Here is an 11,119-nt window from a genome sequence, read left to right as displayed (position 1 = left end):
GAGAGGAAAAAAAAAAAAAAGAAAAAGAAAGAAAAAACAGAGGGAAAAAATAAAAGGAACGCTTTCTACTGTCTCCTGAACCTGTCCCGATCTCTTCGAATCCCTACGTCGGGCGCAATCCCACGAGTACATAAATATCTGCCTAGCATATTGAACGGTCATATTTCATGGGGAGGCAAAAAAAGCGAACGTCCCTCGGAAATTCAACGTCTCAATCCGTCTCTGGGATCTCGTCAATATTCCGAGCGGTCAATTAAGGCATGCCTCCCAGATGTCCCTTTCCGATCCAGCACATACACGTCGATAGAGTTGTTGCCCGCAGACATTACACATAGGATAACGTTTGTACTACATGTGACAAAGATAACTCGGGTGAAGAGTCCAGAAAGAGATCATCAGAAAGTAATCGATGAGTTTAGGTTCAGGGGTGAAATTTCTGGAAATGAGAGATTTGGATAAATGAAAATTTAATATGAATAGGATGATCTAAATAAATGGATATAGAAGGAAGTAATCACGTGATTTGGTAATTAAGAGAAAAACTTGTTTTTATCGTGTGAGAAATCTATCTATAGAAAAACGAACGTGCTAGAGATAATTTTGGCATCTATAATTAAAAGTGACAAAATAAGTGTTCCAGAGAAATACTGACTAAACTACAAGTAACAACTGATAAAAGAAGAACTTGTTTTAAATAGATAGACATATAGGGATGAAGATGTTCGAATGAGAAATAAAATTAAATTGCATGATTTGAAAAAAATTGAAAATAGAGTAAATTCTCGATTGAACAAGGAAGCAAGTCAATTTTTAAAAAATATATAGTGATAATTTACCGCGAAAATTTTATCAATATGAAGCTACTCTTCTTCAACGATCGATATCTGAAATTTATCGCTTCTGCCAACGTTCTTTTTTTTCTTTTCGAAGAATTCAATTTCGACAAATTACTTATATAAGCAGTAATCTCTCACGAGAGATTAAATTAAACAAAATTATTCATTCTTATCTAAACATCACAACTTTATAAAAACAAGAAAACGAATGAATTACGATATAAAATACGGTAACGTGAGCAATAAAAGCCTGCCAAACAAAACTTATCTCGTTCTCTATAAAAATTCTAATAGGTAATTCACGAAACGGGAAGGGTCATAAATCGACAGATATAAAATACGTAAATTCGAATATCGAGTCTGCCTCTCGATAGCTCTCTATAATGTATATACATAAGTAATGTGGTGAAGTAGCGCGGCATCGTTAGCGAACACATGTTTCTTCTTCCAAAAACGATACGCGATTTCAAGCGGGTAATCCGGAAGATCAGAGATACAAAGGCGACTACTTAAAGGGAAAGTCGTGTGGCTCGAGCTGATAGAATTAATGCTTGCCGATCAAAGATGGGCCGCCATTTATAAAAAAGGCCACGAATTTCGTTAATGTAAAAGCGAACGTGACCGAAAGCGCACGAAATCGGCTCTGTTCGCAAAAAGATTCCGATCAGCGTGACCGTGACTGCTTTTTATCGAACGATGTCCAAAACGATGTCTTCGTTAACTTCCAAAATTGCATTCATGGGGGGAGAGGAAAAAGAGCGGATGGTTTGGAGTAAGATTTCGTCCGTTGTTTGTATTACAAGTTATAACGGATTCACTAGGGCTAAATATAAATATGGGGTAATGAAATGAAATCGCGTATTCGATATATTATTTAACTGCGAATAAGATCTACTTATTATTGCATAGTTATATATACGAAATGATATCGTGGTAACTATCGTTATAAGATAAGTTCACGAATAATTTATATCCTATTTCATTTTCTCATATCGAGGATTATAAATATCTCAGTGTTATTCGTAACTTATTGTTTCCATTGGTAGATAAAGTATTGTTATATATTGCGATTAGAGTAAACAGATAATGGGATACGAGAAATAAAATAAATAATACCTGGAATTACAAATTAAAATATTTGGTAACCAAAACGCTATAAACATAAAAAAGAAATCTTTGAAATTCTGAATGGGAATAAGCAACACGAAACTTCAATTAAATAATCAGCAGTTTATAATTCCAAATATATTTGACACGTTATGTGATAACTCATCCACGTCAATCGCTGTGAACATTTCAATTTGCTAGAAACCCTGTTCCCACAGTCATCAGAAGATGAACGGTGAGTCCGCCATGTTAATTGACACTTTATTCTCGGTTGTGATTCGCGCTAAAAGCTTGCAACGATAAAGTGGAACGATTAACTCCGCACGGAATATAATCTGACGAAAAATGCCCCGAGTCGTTCGAATATCGTACGGCAATAACATGTCGAACGTATCTTCTCGAAATAAAAAATGATTAAAGAAAATCGAGGGGAGGCTGCACACTAGCGACACCACGTAAGTTATCGTCCCCTAATGGTCACCGAGCGTATCAACCTGGCCTTATCATGTTAATGGAAACCTTTATGGAGACCACTTTAGGTGATATCTCTCAAAATTGCGGCACACCGAGGGATCTTGGGTGGTTATCTTTGTAAAGAGTTGCGTCTTTACGTTCTGGGCCGAGCACCGATTTTTTTTTTTTTTTTTTTTTTTTATTCAATTCGAGCATTCGATAGATCCAATGGAAATCAGTATTTATTGCTTTTTCACCGTGCTTAACTAATTATGATGTTAAACAGAGAAAGCATATTATAATTCTATTAATCTGTGTTGTTACAGATGATTAAGTTGCTAATGCTATTTTGGAGAAGAAATTATGTTTACATATTCTATTATAAGAAGAATGTAAATTTCTATAATTAATCTTCTTTATAACATTTCATAATAAAGAAGATCCTCGTTTTGTTCTTTTATGAAGAAGAAGAGAAAGATTCTTATTAAATCTTTTTTTTTTTTTTTTTTTTTTTAATAGTTCAATGATTCATTGTTCACTATTACACACAATTTGTATGGATATTATATTATTGAAAAAATATAGTCACTAATCACGTTGAAATTTATAATAAGAATTAGACAAGTGTGTGTTGTTATACTCTTCAATTTCTAACTCCTTTGAAATATATTTACATTTAAATTTTATTCTCTATGACATGAAAGTCATTAACTAATAATTTATATTACAAATCAACAAGGTAATCAACTATATTACGAATAAATAATAATATACGTGTAATCAGATTTATATCTCATTAATATTAAAAAATATTTTTAAAAAAGCTTATCTGTTTTTAATAGTGAGAAAAATAAAAAAATTTAAATAATATAACCGATTGTTATAAAATATATAACCGTGTAAATTTATCTTTATCGTACTAAGATCTTTCTTCTTCCGTTAAATCCAACAATCATTTTATAAATGACGTTCCTCAACGTTACAAAGCATCCTCAACGTCGAAACTTCGTTGTCGTTCATAAATTCGGTCGTATATCACGCGAAGAGGATCACACGTGTGGTCCAGAAAAGTGTGCAGTGAATAACTAGAGGGGCGCAATAAAATTAAAGGGGAAAAAAATATCTTGTCAAGACTTGGGTCGCATGTGGGTCAAGCATCGACACCTCGAGGAATCGAGGGGGAGGAATCAAGAGGAATCTCTTGTTACACGCGCCGGTGCACCTACACGTCCCCAAAAGCGGTATAAATATTTCCTAGTGGAGGCCATGCTAGAACGGCGGGATTTAAAGAGTTTTCTCCTGGTCGAGTGGGAAGAACGGTACTTTCCAGGTACTTCGAGTAAAAGGGGCCCTTCGACCGGCCGAGCAGCCACCCACGCGGCTGTAAACCTGGCGTAACTTTACTTTCTACTTTTCTAGCCGGCCCCGGTGATGTACACGCGACCAGGAAGAGTTACACGCCAGGATTCAATTCGAAAAGGCATCGTGTACACGCGTCTTCATTTTATTTCGATACGATCGACGTTCCCAGGATAATATTTACGATAATTTTATCATCGATATTATATTTATACATACGATAACGTGATATACAACTATATTTGTAAAAATTGGTAATATTCAAATAAAATTGGATGTTCGGTTTTTTTCTTTTAATAGCGTTTCAAAATTTATTCGAAAATCAATAAAGTAATTCTAGGAAAGTTAGACAAACTAATTAATTATAAATATAGAAAATGTTTCTGATTACTGATTCTAAATTATGTAAATGAGTCGAATGGAAAAAACACTTTGTATAAATTATTTCTAAATTATACCCACTTTGCATTATGTATACATATATTTTAATACAATCCTCCTTTCAAAAATTATTCATCCAATATTATTATATCTATTTTCTAATATTAAAAATAACTCGTAATTAACCATTTATGTATTCACATAAATTGCCTTCTTATATTTTTTTAACGTCAACCAAGTATATATACGCTTACGAAACGATATATAATAATTTTTTTTAATATATAAATCTGCGAGCAGCTATTTAAGGAGCGAAACAACAATTCTGAAAGAGGTGAGACTCACTTTTTCCTTTGACAAATTCGGAGTTGAGATCCGCTGACACATCGTAGCTACCGGCGACGATCAATAGAAGAAATGTCACGCCGAGGAGGTTGCAGGTCGACAGCGTTCGCGGCCTGTGTCGGTGTTCGAACATGATGAGCTCTCATGCCCTCTACGAACCCATGGACCTTGCCAAGGTGATCTCGACAATGATTCCCACTTCTTCGTCCTCTCTTCGATAGTAACGAGCAACGAGAAGATCGGAAGAGCCTCGAGGTAGCGTTTCCGCTGCTGCCATCGCTGTCTCTTCACCGCCTTACTTGCATGGCTCGTCTCACAGCATCGTTTCACGTCTATAATTTAAATAATATATCATTAGAATTACTTAATCACATCCTTAAATACATCTTAAATATTTATTTATTATAAGCTTACGTCGATACGTGTTATATATTACTCAAAAAAGGATTTAATTCCAAGACTATTATACTATGCTTTACGTACTATTTTTGTCACAGATATTTTATGCATTTTCTATATTTTGAGTACATTATTATCTACAACGTGGTTCTCTCGATTAAACGAAACCGCATATTCGTGCATCACGATTTTCTCGCACGGTGTTAAGCTTCCCAAGATCGATTCCCATAATGGGGCAGCGTTCCTCGATTTGGAAATAGAGCATACCGAAAAAGAAAAAAAAAAGAAAGAAAAGGAAAAAAAGAAAACCGTCAATTCGCCTTTTACGCTACCAATTGTTTTGTCGTCGCCTCGGCCAAAGGGTTCACCTTCTTCCTCGGCCAAAGGGATCTCGCGGATTGTTTGAAACAGATCGAGAGGGGAAAGAGAGCAACGCGAGGAAGAAAACAAGAATGAGACGAGTAGGAAGAAACGCAGAAGAAGAATAAAGAAGAGGAAGGAGAAGAGAGACAATGCGGCGAACAGCAGGTGTCTGCTCTTCCCTCGCCCCCTTCCCTACCACTATTTCCCTCTTCCTTCATCTTCCTACCGGCCATGACACGATCTCATCCCGGGGACCCTCTCACGGCTCCTTCTTTGTTCTTTCGCACTCCCCGCGGAGTGGCGAACACGGGTTGCCTTATTCGGCCGCGACGACCAACGATCAACTTAAACAAATGACGTCGACTAGGGTTTCGTCGAGTTCCAACCAGCAGCCTGATTACCCCCCCATCCCTCCTTGCCTACTCTCACCCCTTTCTGTCGCTCGCCTATTAATTACGGTTCATCCTCGGACGAGCGTGTCGATCGTGATTGTCGAGCATTCCTCGTGCTTATTGCCTCGCTCTTCGTTTCTTGCAGCGAGCTTCTCCCCTTTCTAACTCCCCGCCCCCTTTGTGTCCCCCTCTGGCGAACGCGGCTGTCGATCGTGGTACCAGGCTGTCTGCCGGTGAGAAAAGACGTGGGACGCCTTCGAAGCTCGAAACACGAGTTGGTAACGAAGTTAAGTTCGAGAAAAATCTGGTGTGATGTATTTAATATTCATCAGGGAGATCCTGTTGATCGTGACACACGATCTAGATTCATTGGCGAGTGTAACGAAGGAGAAATTAAAAAGAGGTAAATTAATTTTAAGACTGAATAATCTGGATGATCAATTTAAAATTTTTAAGTTTCAGAGAAAGTTTAATCTATCATCCTGCGATTAAGAATCGTAAGTTCTTTCTCCCCTCGTCAAAGCAAGAATAATGATATAATCGTAAAAATGAAATATGTAAGTATATAAAGTATATTGCAATTATATCCATATAACACTTTTAACGAAATATCTTTTCGATATTTTTATTATTCGATAAAATTCTAATCATAAAGAATGGATATTATAAATTGCTCGTAACTACAGAATGCATCCTATTCTATACGTATATACATAGAAATCTTAGCCTAAGGCTCGTGAAAGCGGATCGTATCGATCAAACATCTGCGATCACCTATCTCTCAAGATCATGGTTAAAGACTTATGCATCAATTTTCATCTTTGTGAAACATTTTCAATCTCTTCTTTCCTAACCTATTTCATCGAAACGTTGCGTTCGATAAACTCATCGAACCTCAATAGGCTCCCTCTTTGTAACAACTTCAGGCAGCCATTGCGAAATAATCGTAACAATACTCCGCCACGCGGAGAAAGGATTAAGGACTCCCTGTACACCGTCCATTGAATTAATAATATAACAGGATCTTTATGGATCTAAATTATTCTTTGAGAAGAATATTTCGCCCATTCACGGCGATACCGTTCGAATTGTTAATACGTGTCCATTTTGGTAAAAATCGCGCGAACAAATTACGTGGAACGAACCGGTTTTGTCCGCTGGTTGACAGAATAACTCTGCGGTTAATAGACGGACACAGTTATTATCGACTAATTGCACGTTTTGTCCCGATTGTTAATGAGTTCGAGAGCATTTTGATTGATCGCTCGTTGAACTTCGACTGCTTTCCTACCATTATACACAACGCCACGTTCCATTGTTTGCTCCTCTCTGAGAAAACTTTTCGCATTGAATACGAGCAGAAGGCTTATTGGATAGGCCCCTCTTTTTAAGAAGTCTCCTTCGTTTAGAGCCATACAAAAAACTTAAGCAGAAATCCGTGGTGTTCTTGCTCTATTGGTCTGGTTGAAAGGGTTACACTTTGGTGCAACCTCCGAGTTGTCTCGTTAAGTAAGGAGATCTGGAAACTCGTCGGTGAACGAGATTGAGGATAAAGCGAGTTCGTAACGATGCGTTCTTTGCCAAAGTTCGAAGAAGGAAGAGAAAGTTTGAGCAATTATGCCTCTCCAAGATTTGTATCCCGAAGATTCATGCTTGGCTCGCAATTGAGTTCAAAGGTTTCACACGAGAAGTTTCCGTATACGGGCATTTAATCTTTAACTAATGGGAAATACGTTTTTAAAATTTTCGCTTAGTCAATTTTTATGTTGCATTAAAATTTATATATTTTTAATTCCTTCCATATACTTGTTTATAATAATTTCATGATAAAATGATTTATGTAACGATGATAATAACGTTTATTAAACTATACGAATTTATTTCTTTACATTTCTGGTTTGTTTGTTGTATACTCGATATATATGATTACATTCTTGATTTTTGATAACTTATTTATCCAATCAGTTTGCTCTTATCGATTGTTATCGATTTGTTAGATCGAATTCCTTGTTTGTATCATCATACAACATTTTCATGTATCCAACAATTTGCGATCATATTTTTAATTATTTACTTAATTTTGTTGTAACTTTACTTTTCAAATTTTCACGTCTCATCTCTTTTTCCATATTCAAATTCATATCAATAATATCTAATATTAAATCATATAGAATAAAAAATATTGAAGTACTAAATCTCAATTTATTTAAAATTATCTTCACGCAAAGTACAAACACAAAGGGATTTCGATTCTGTATTTCCACTCTCCAGATATACCTTATCTCCTACAAAGTGTCTCGGCTCAGGTCTCAAGTCAAGAGAAATAAAAATGAACGGCGCAACGGTTCGACATGTTCGATCGCCGTTATCATAGATTGACATCGAAAGAATCGATAAAAATTTCTCCTCCTTTTTCTCCGTCCAACTCGAGCAAAGTGCATTTGTCACTGTTACATCGACTGAATTGACACGTCGATCCTTTCCACGGTGACTAATCAACGGGGTGTGTCTCCTTAGCTTAGCCTCTCGATTCGCGGGTGCATATCGCAAATGGAAATGCACGTGGCCGTTTATCGCGATACAGTGAGCCTTTCTCTTGTAATTACTCGAAAGAGAAAAGGCTTTGATATACGCGTCCCGAATTTTAGCGTTTCTGTTCTCTCCGCGAGAAATTGCTCGTTTAACGAGCCAATTCGACTCTCGAAAGTAAAAAAACACGCTCTTGATATTTTTTTTTTTTCTACAGAGATTACGAGCACCTCTAAATACACTCAATGAAGTATTGATATGTTATCATTTAATTTATCCAGTAATTTTGTAACCAGACTATTTCTCTTGATATTTTTTACAGATAAAAGAATATATTACAAATATATGATAGTTATTCTGCTTAAAAAATTTTAAATAAACCCATAATTGATAAATTACAAATTGATATGAATGTCACGATCCATCAAGATGGCAAGCCGGGGTGTGATTCGCCAAAGTAGAGATATCACAAGGCAAATAAACCGTTCCTATCTATCGTACAGAATTCCCCAAACTGTTTAAACTCTTAAAAATCTTCAAATCGCAATATTCTATAAATACTATCTATCTACTCCATCATCCCGATATTCTAAGCTTCGTTTCCTTCGCACGGCAAATACCATCCCGATCCCAGACAAATGTTATTGACGAATGGATGCAAGTTGGACATTCGATAATAAACGCCGATAAGACACGTAGGCGGCGATAACGCGCTGCCGATAGAAGGAAGCGCTTCTTATTCCACGAATAAGAAGAAAAAAAAAGTTGGAAATTTTCTCCAAATAGCGGGAGGAGAAAGAAGAATCCCCCGGAGAAGTTCAGTGGAATACCGAGTGCCGCGGATGCCGGAGCTGAGTTGGCAAAATGACGACGGAGGGGAGAGAAAAAAGGAAAAAAAAAAAAGAAAAAGAAAGAAAGAAAGAAAGGAAAGGGGAGGAAGAGTCGAAGGCAGGGCCCGGCATACGGCCAACGTCGGTTGTATTTATCGACGCGAGTCGTCCACCTATGTTTCTCCTCGAGGCTGCTCCTCGGTCGTCCTCCTTTATCTAAAGCCTGGACCCTCGGCCTTTCTTCCCTCGGTCGCGAGAGGTAGAGAGCAGCCGGGCCGAGAGCAGCATAAAAGCGGCGTCTTTTGAGGGGAGGAATCGTGGCAAAAAAAGGGCCGGGGAACACGGCGAGCAACCGTGTTAACTGCGCTGCTTATGCATTCATATCCTTGTCTCGCGACAACCTGCTGATTGTTTCCACAAAACGCGACAAACCCCCTTGTGTACCCGTGTCCAGGCCGGTTTTTCGGTGGCTGGCCACGCTGGACACGCTAGCTGCCGCCCCAGACGCGACGCTGCACCGGCAAAAAGGATCAATTTGTATGCGGGTGAACGCTTCGACACTCGCTTTCTCTCCCCCTCCTCTCTGCCTCTCTTTCTTTCTTTCTTTCTATTTCTCTTTTTCGACGTATTGTCGAAGAGAGTGGTGTAACGTCTGTATGACAATGGGCATGGGGGCTGGTCATGGCGAGCAACGGCCACTCGAGAAACGCGAGATCGATGAGGAAATCGCGACATCGAGCGAAATGATGATATTTGAATGATCGTAGAAGGTATATTTGAAATACCAATTGTTTTGATTACGTTTGTTTTTAACATGTATTTTGAATTAAAAATCTACTATCCAATAGACAGAAGAAAAAGTTTAAGATATCTGTTTTCAGTACAACTATTTCCTATACCAAGATATACCAATTCATTTTTGAACAACCAACGCAAGAGCGAAACTAAAATGAATCAAAGATGATCGTTACATTGTGAAAAATTAATCATTGACTCACATTGATCAATAGTGACTTTAAGATCTTCTGTTTACATGGCACGATTAAAGAAAAGAAAAAACTAATCGTATTGTTTCTATGTCGCCTTTAATGGGGCAAAAGCGTGGAATACCAGGGGTGTATGTACCGTGACGTTTGTCGAAACGTCGAGCGGACAGGGACCGCGGCGCCAGCCGTGGCAATAAACGAGCGTAAAGTACGGCCAAGCGATTAACATAAATTAACGTTATTTACCCGCGTGTAATATTTCTTCGTGAGCGTATCGCGTGCGTGATTTATCGTAACGAGGGATCGCGCGTTGCCGGGAGAGCTAGCTCCCTCCTCGCACGAAGAAAACAAAGAGAAAAGGTAGAAAACTGCCAGATGAAATATGGCGGCAGCCTCTACCCGCGTTAGAATCTCTCCGCAAAGCCAGAGTTAACGGTACAACTACTCTTTTCCACTCTGCTCCACTCCACTCTATCCTTTCTTCAAAAAATGCAGCAAGTATATAAGTTGGTCCTCTTTGGAGGAGCAGAAAGTATTAGGTTAGCTTCACTTCTGTACCCCTTCGTATTTATAATGATATCGTTGGTTTATAAGAAATCTGTCATTTTCTCGAATGGACAGCGGCTATATGGAATGTCAATATGGAAGAGATTTTTCTTTAGATCACACGAACACGAGGTAAACGAATAGTTAGAAAAATTTAATCACCCGTAGGATCCCCCCAAGTTGTGGCGGGTTCAGAAGACACGACGAGGGGAACGAGGCGGCACGTCGAAACGCGACACCGTGGAGGACCCCACCCAGGTGTGCAACGAAATGGATTGCGCCGGTCGAAGGTAGTCGAATCGATCGTCAATCAAGTCCCGAGACGGAGCGATAATTGACCGAAGAAGAGGGAGCACGCGGCCCAGAAGAAACGATCGGAAAAAATTAAGGAGACGCGAATAACAGACGGGCGGCGAGGATGATGAAGAAGAATAAAGTGAGCCGGATCGGGGAAAAAGAGGTGGAAGAAGTGGAGGGAGGTCCTCCGGGTTGAAGAAAGAAAAAGAGAAGGAATAAAAGTAGCGGAGTAACGGTATAGATGGACGTGAGCGCGATTCCGATTCTTTCGACCAACGTGGTTAAGGTATCTCGAC

General features: G+C 38.5%; 1 protein-coding gene across 4 annotated transcripts in view; it reads right to left on the bottom strand.

The window, feature by feature from the left end:
* LOC102676061 (epidermal growth factor receptor) overlaps window positions 1-11,119 on the bottom strand; it is a 167,316-nt gene that overhangs the window by 29,020 nt on the left and 127,177 nt on the right. For 2 of the 4 annotated variants that reach the window (XM_006619924.2, XM_031512529.1), the window contains exon 2: window positions 4,482-4,813. The exons of the other annotated variants lie outside the window; for them this stretch is intronic. In XM_006619924.2, the coding sequence (XP_006619987.1) occupies window positions 4,482-4,614 (133 nt within the window). In that variant the 5' untranslated portion in view covers window positions 4,615-4,813. The remainder of the gene's footprint in view (window positions 1-4,481; window positions 4,814-11,119) is intronic. 4 annotated transcript variants of the gene reach the window in all.

The sequence above is a fragment of the Apis dorsata genome, unplaced genomic scaffold (genome assembly GCF_000469605.1).
Source record: "Apis dorsata unplaced genomic scaffold, Apis dorsata 1.3 scaffold_465, whole genome shotgun sequence".
In the NCBI taxonomy this organism is placed as follows: domain Eukaryota; kingdom Metazoa; phylum Arthropoda; class Insecta; order Hymenoptera; family Apidae; genus Apis; species Apis dorsata.
This window is presented reverse-complemented; position numbering and strand designations above follow the sequence as displayed.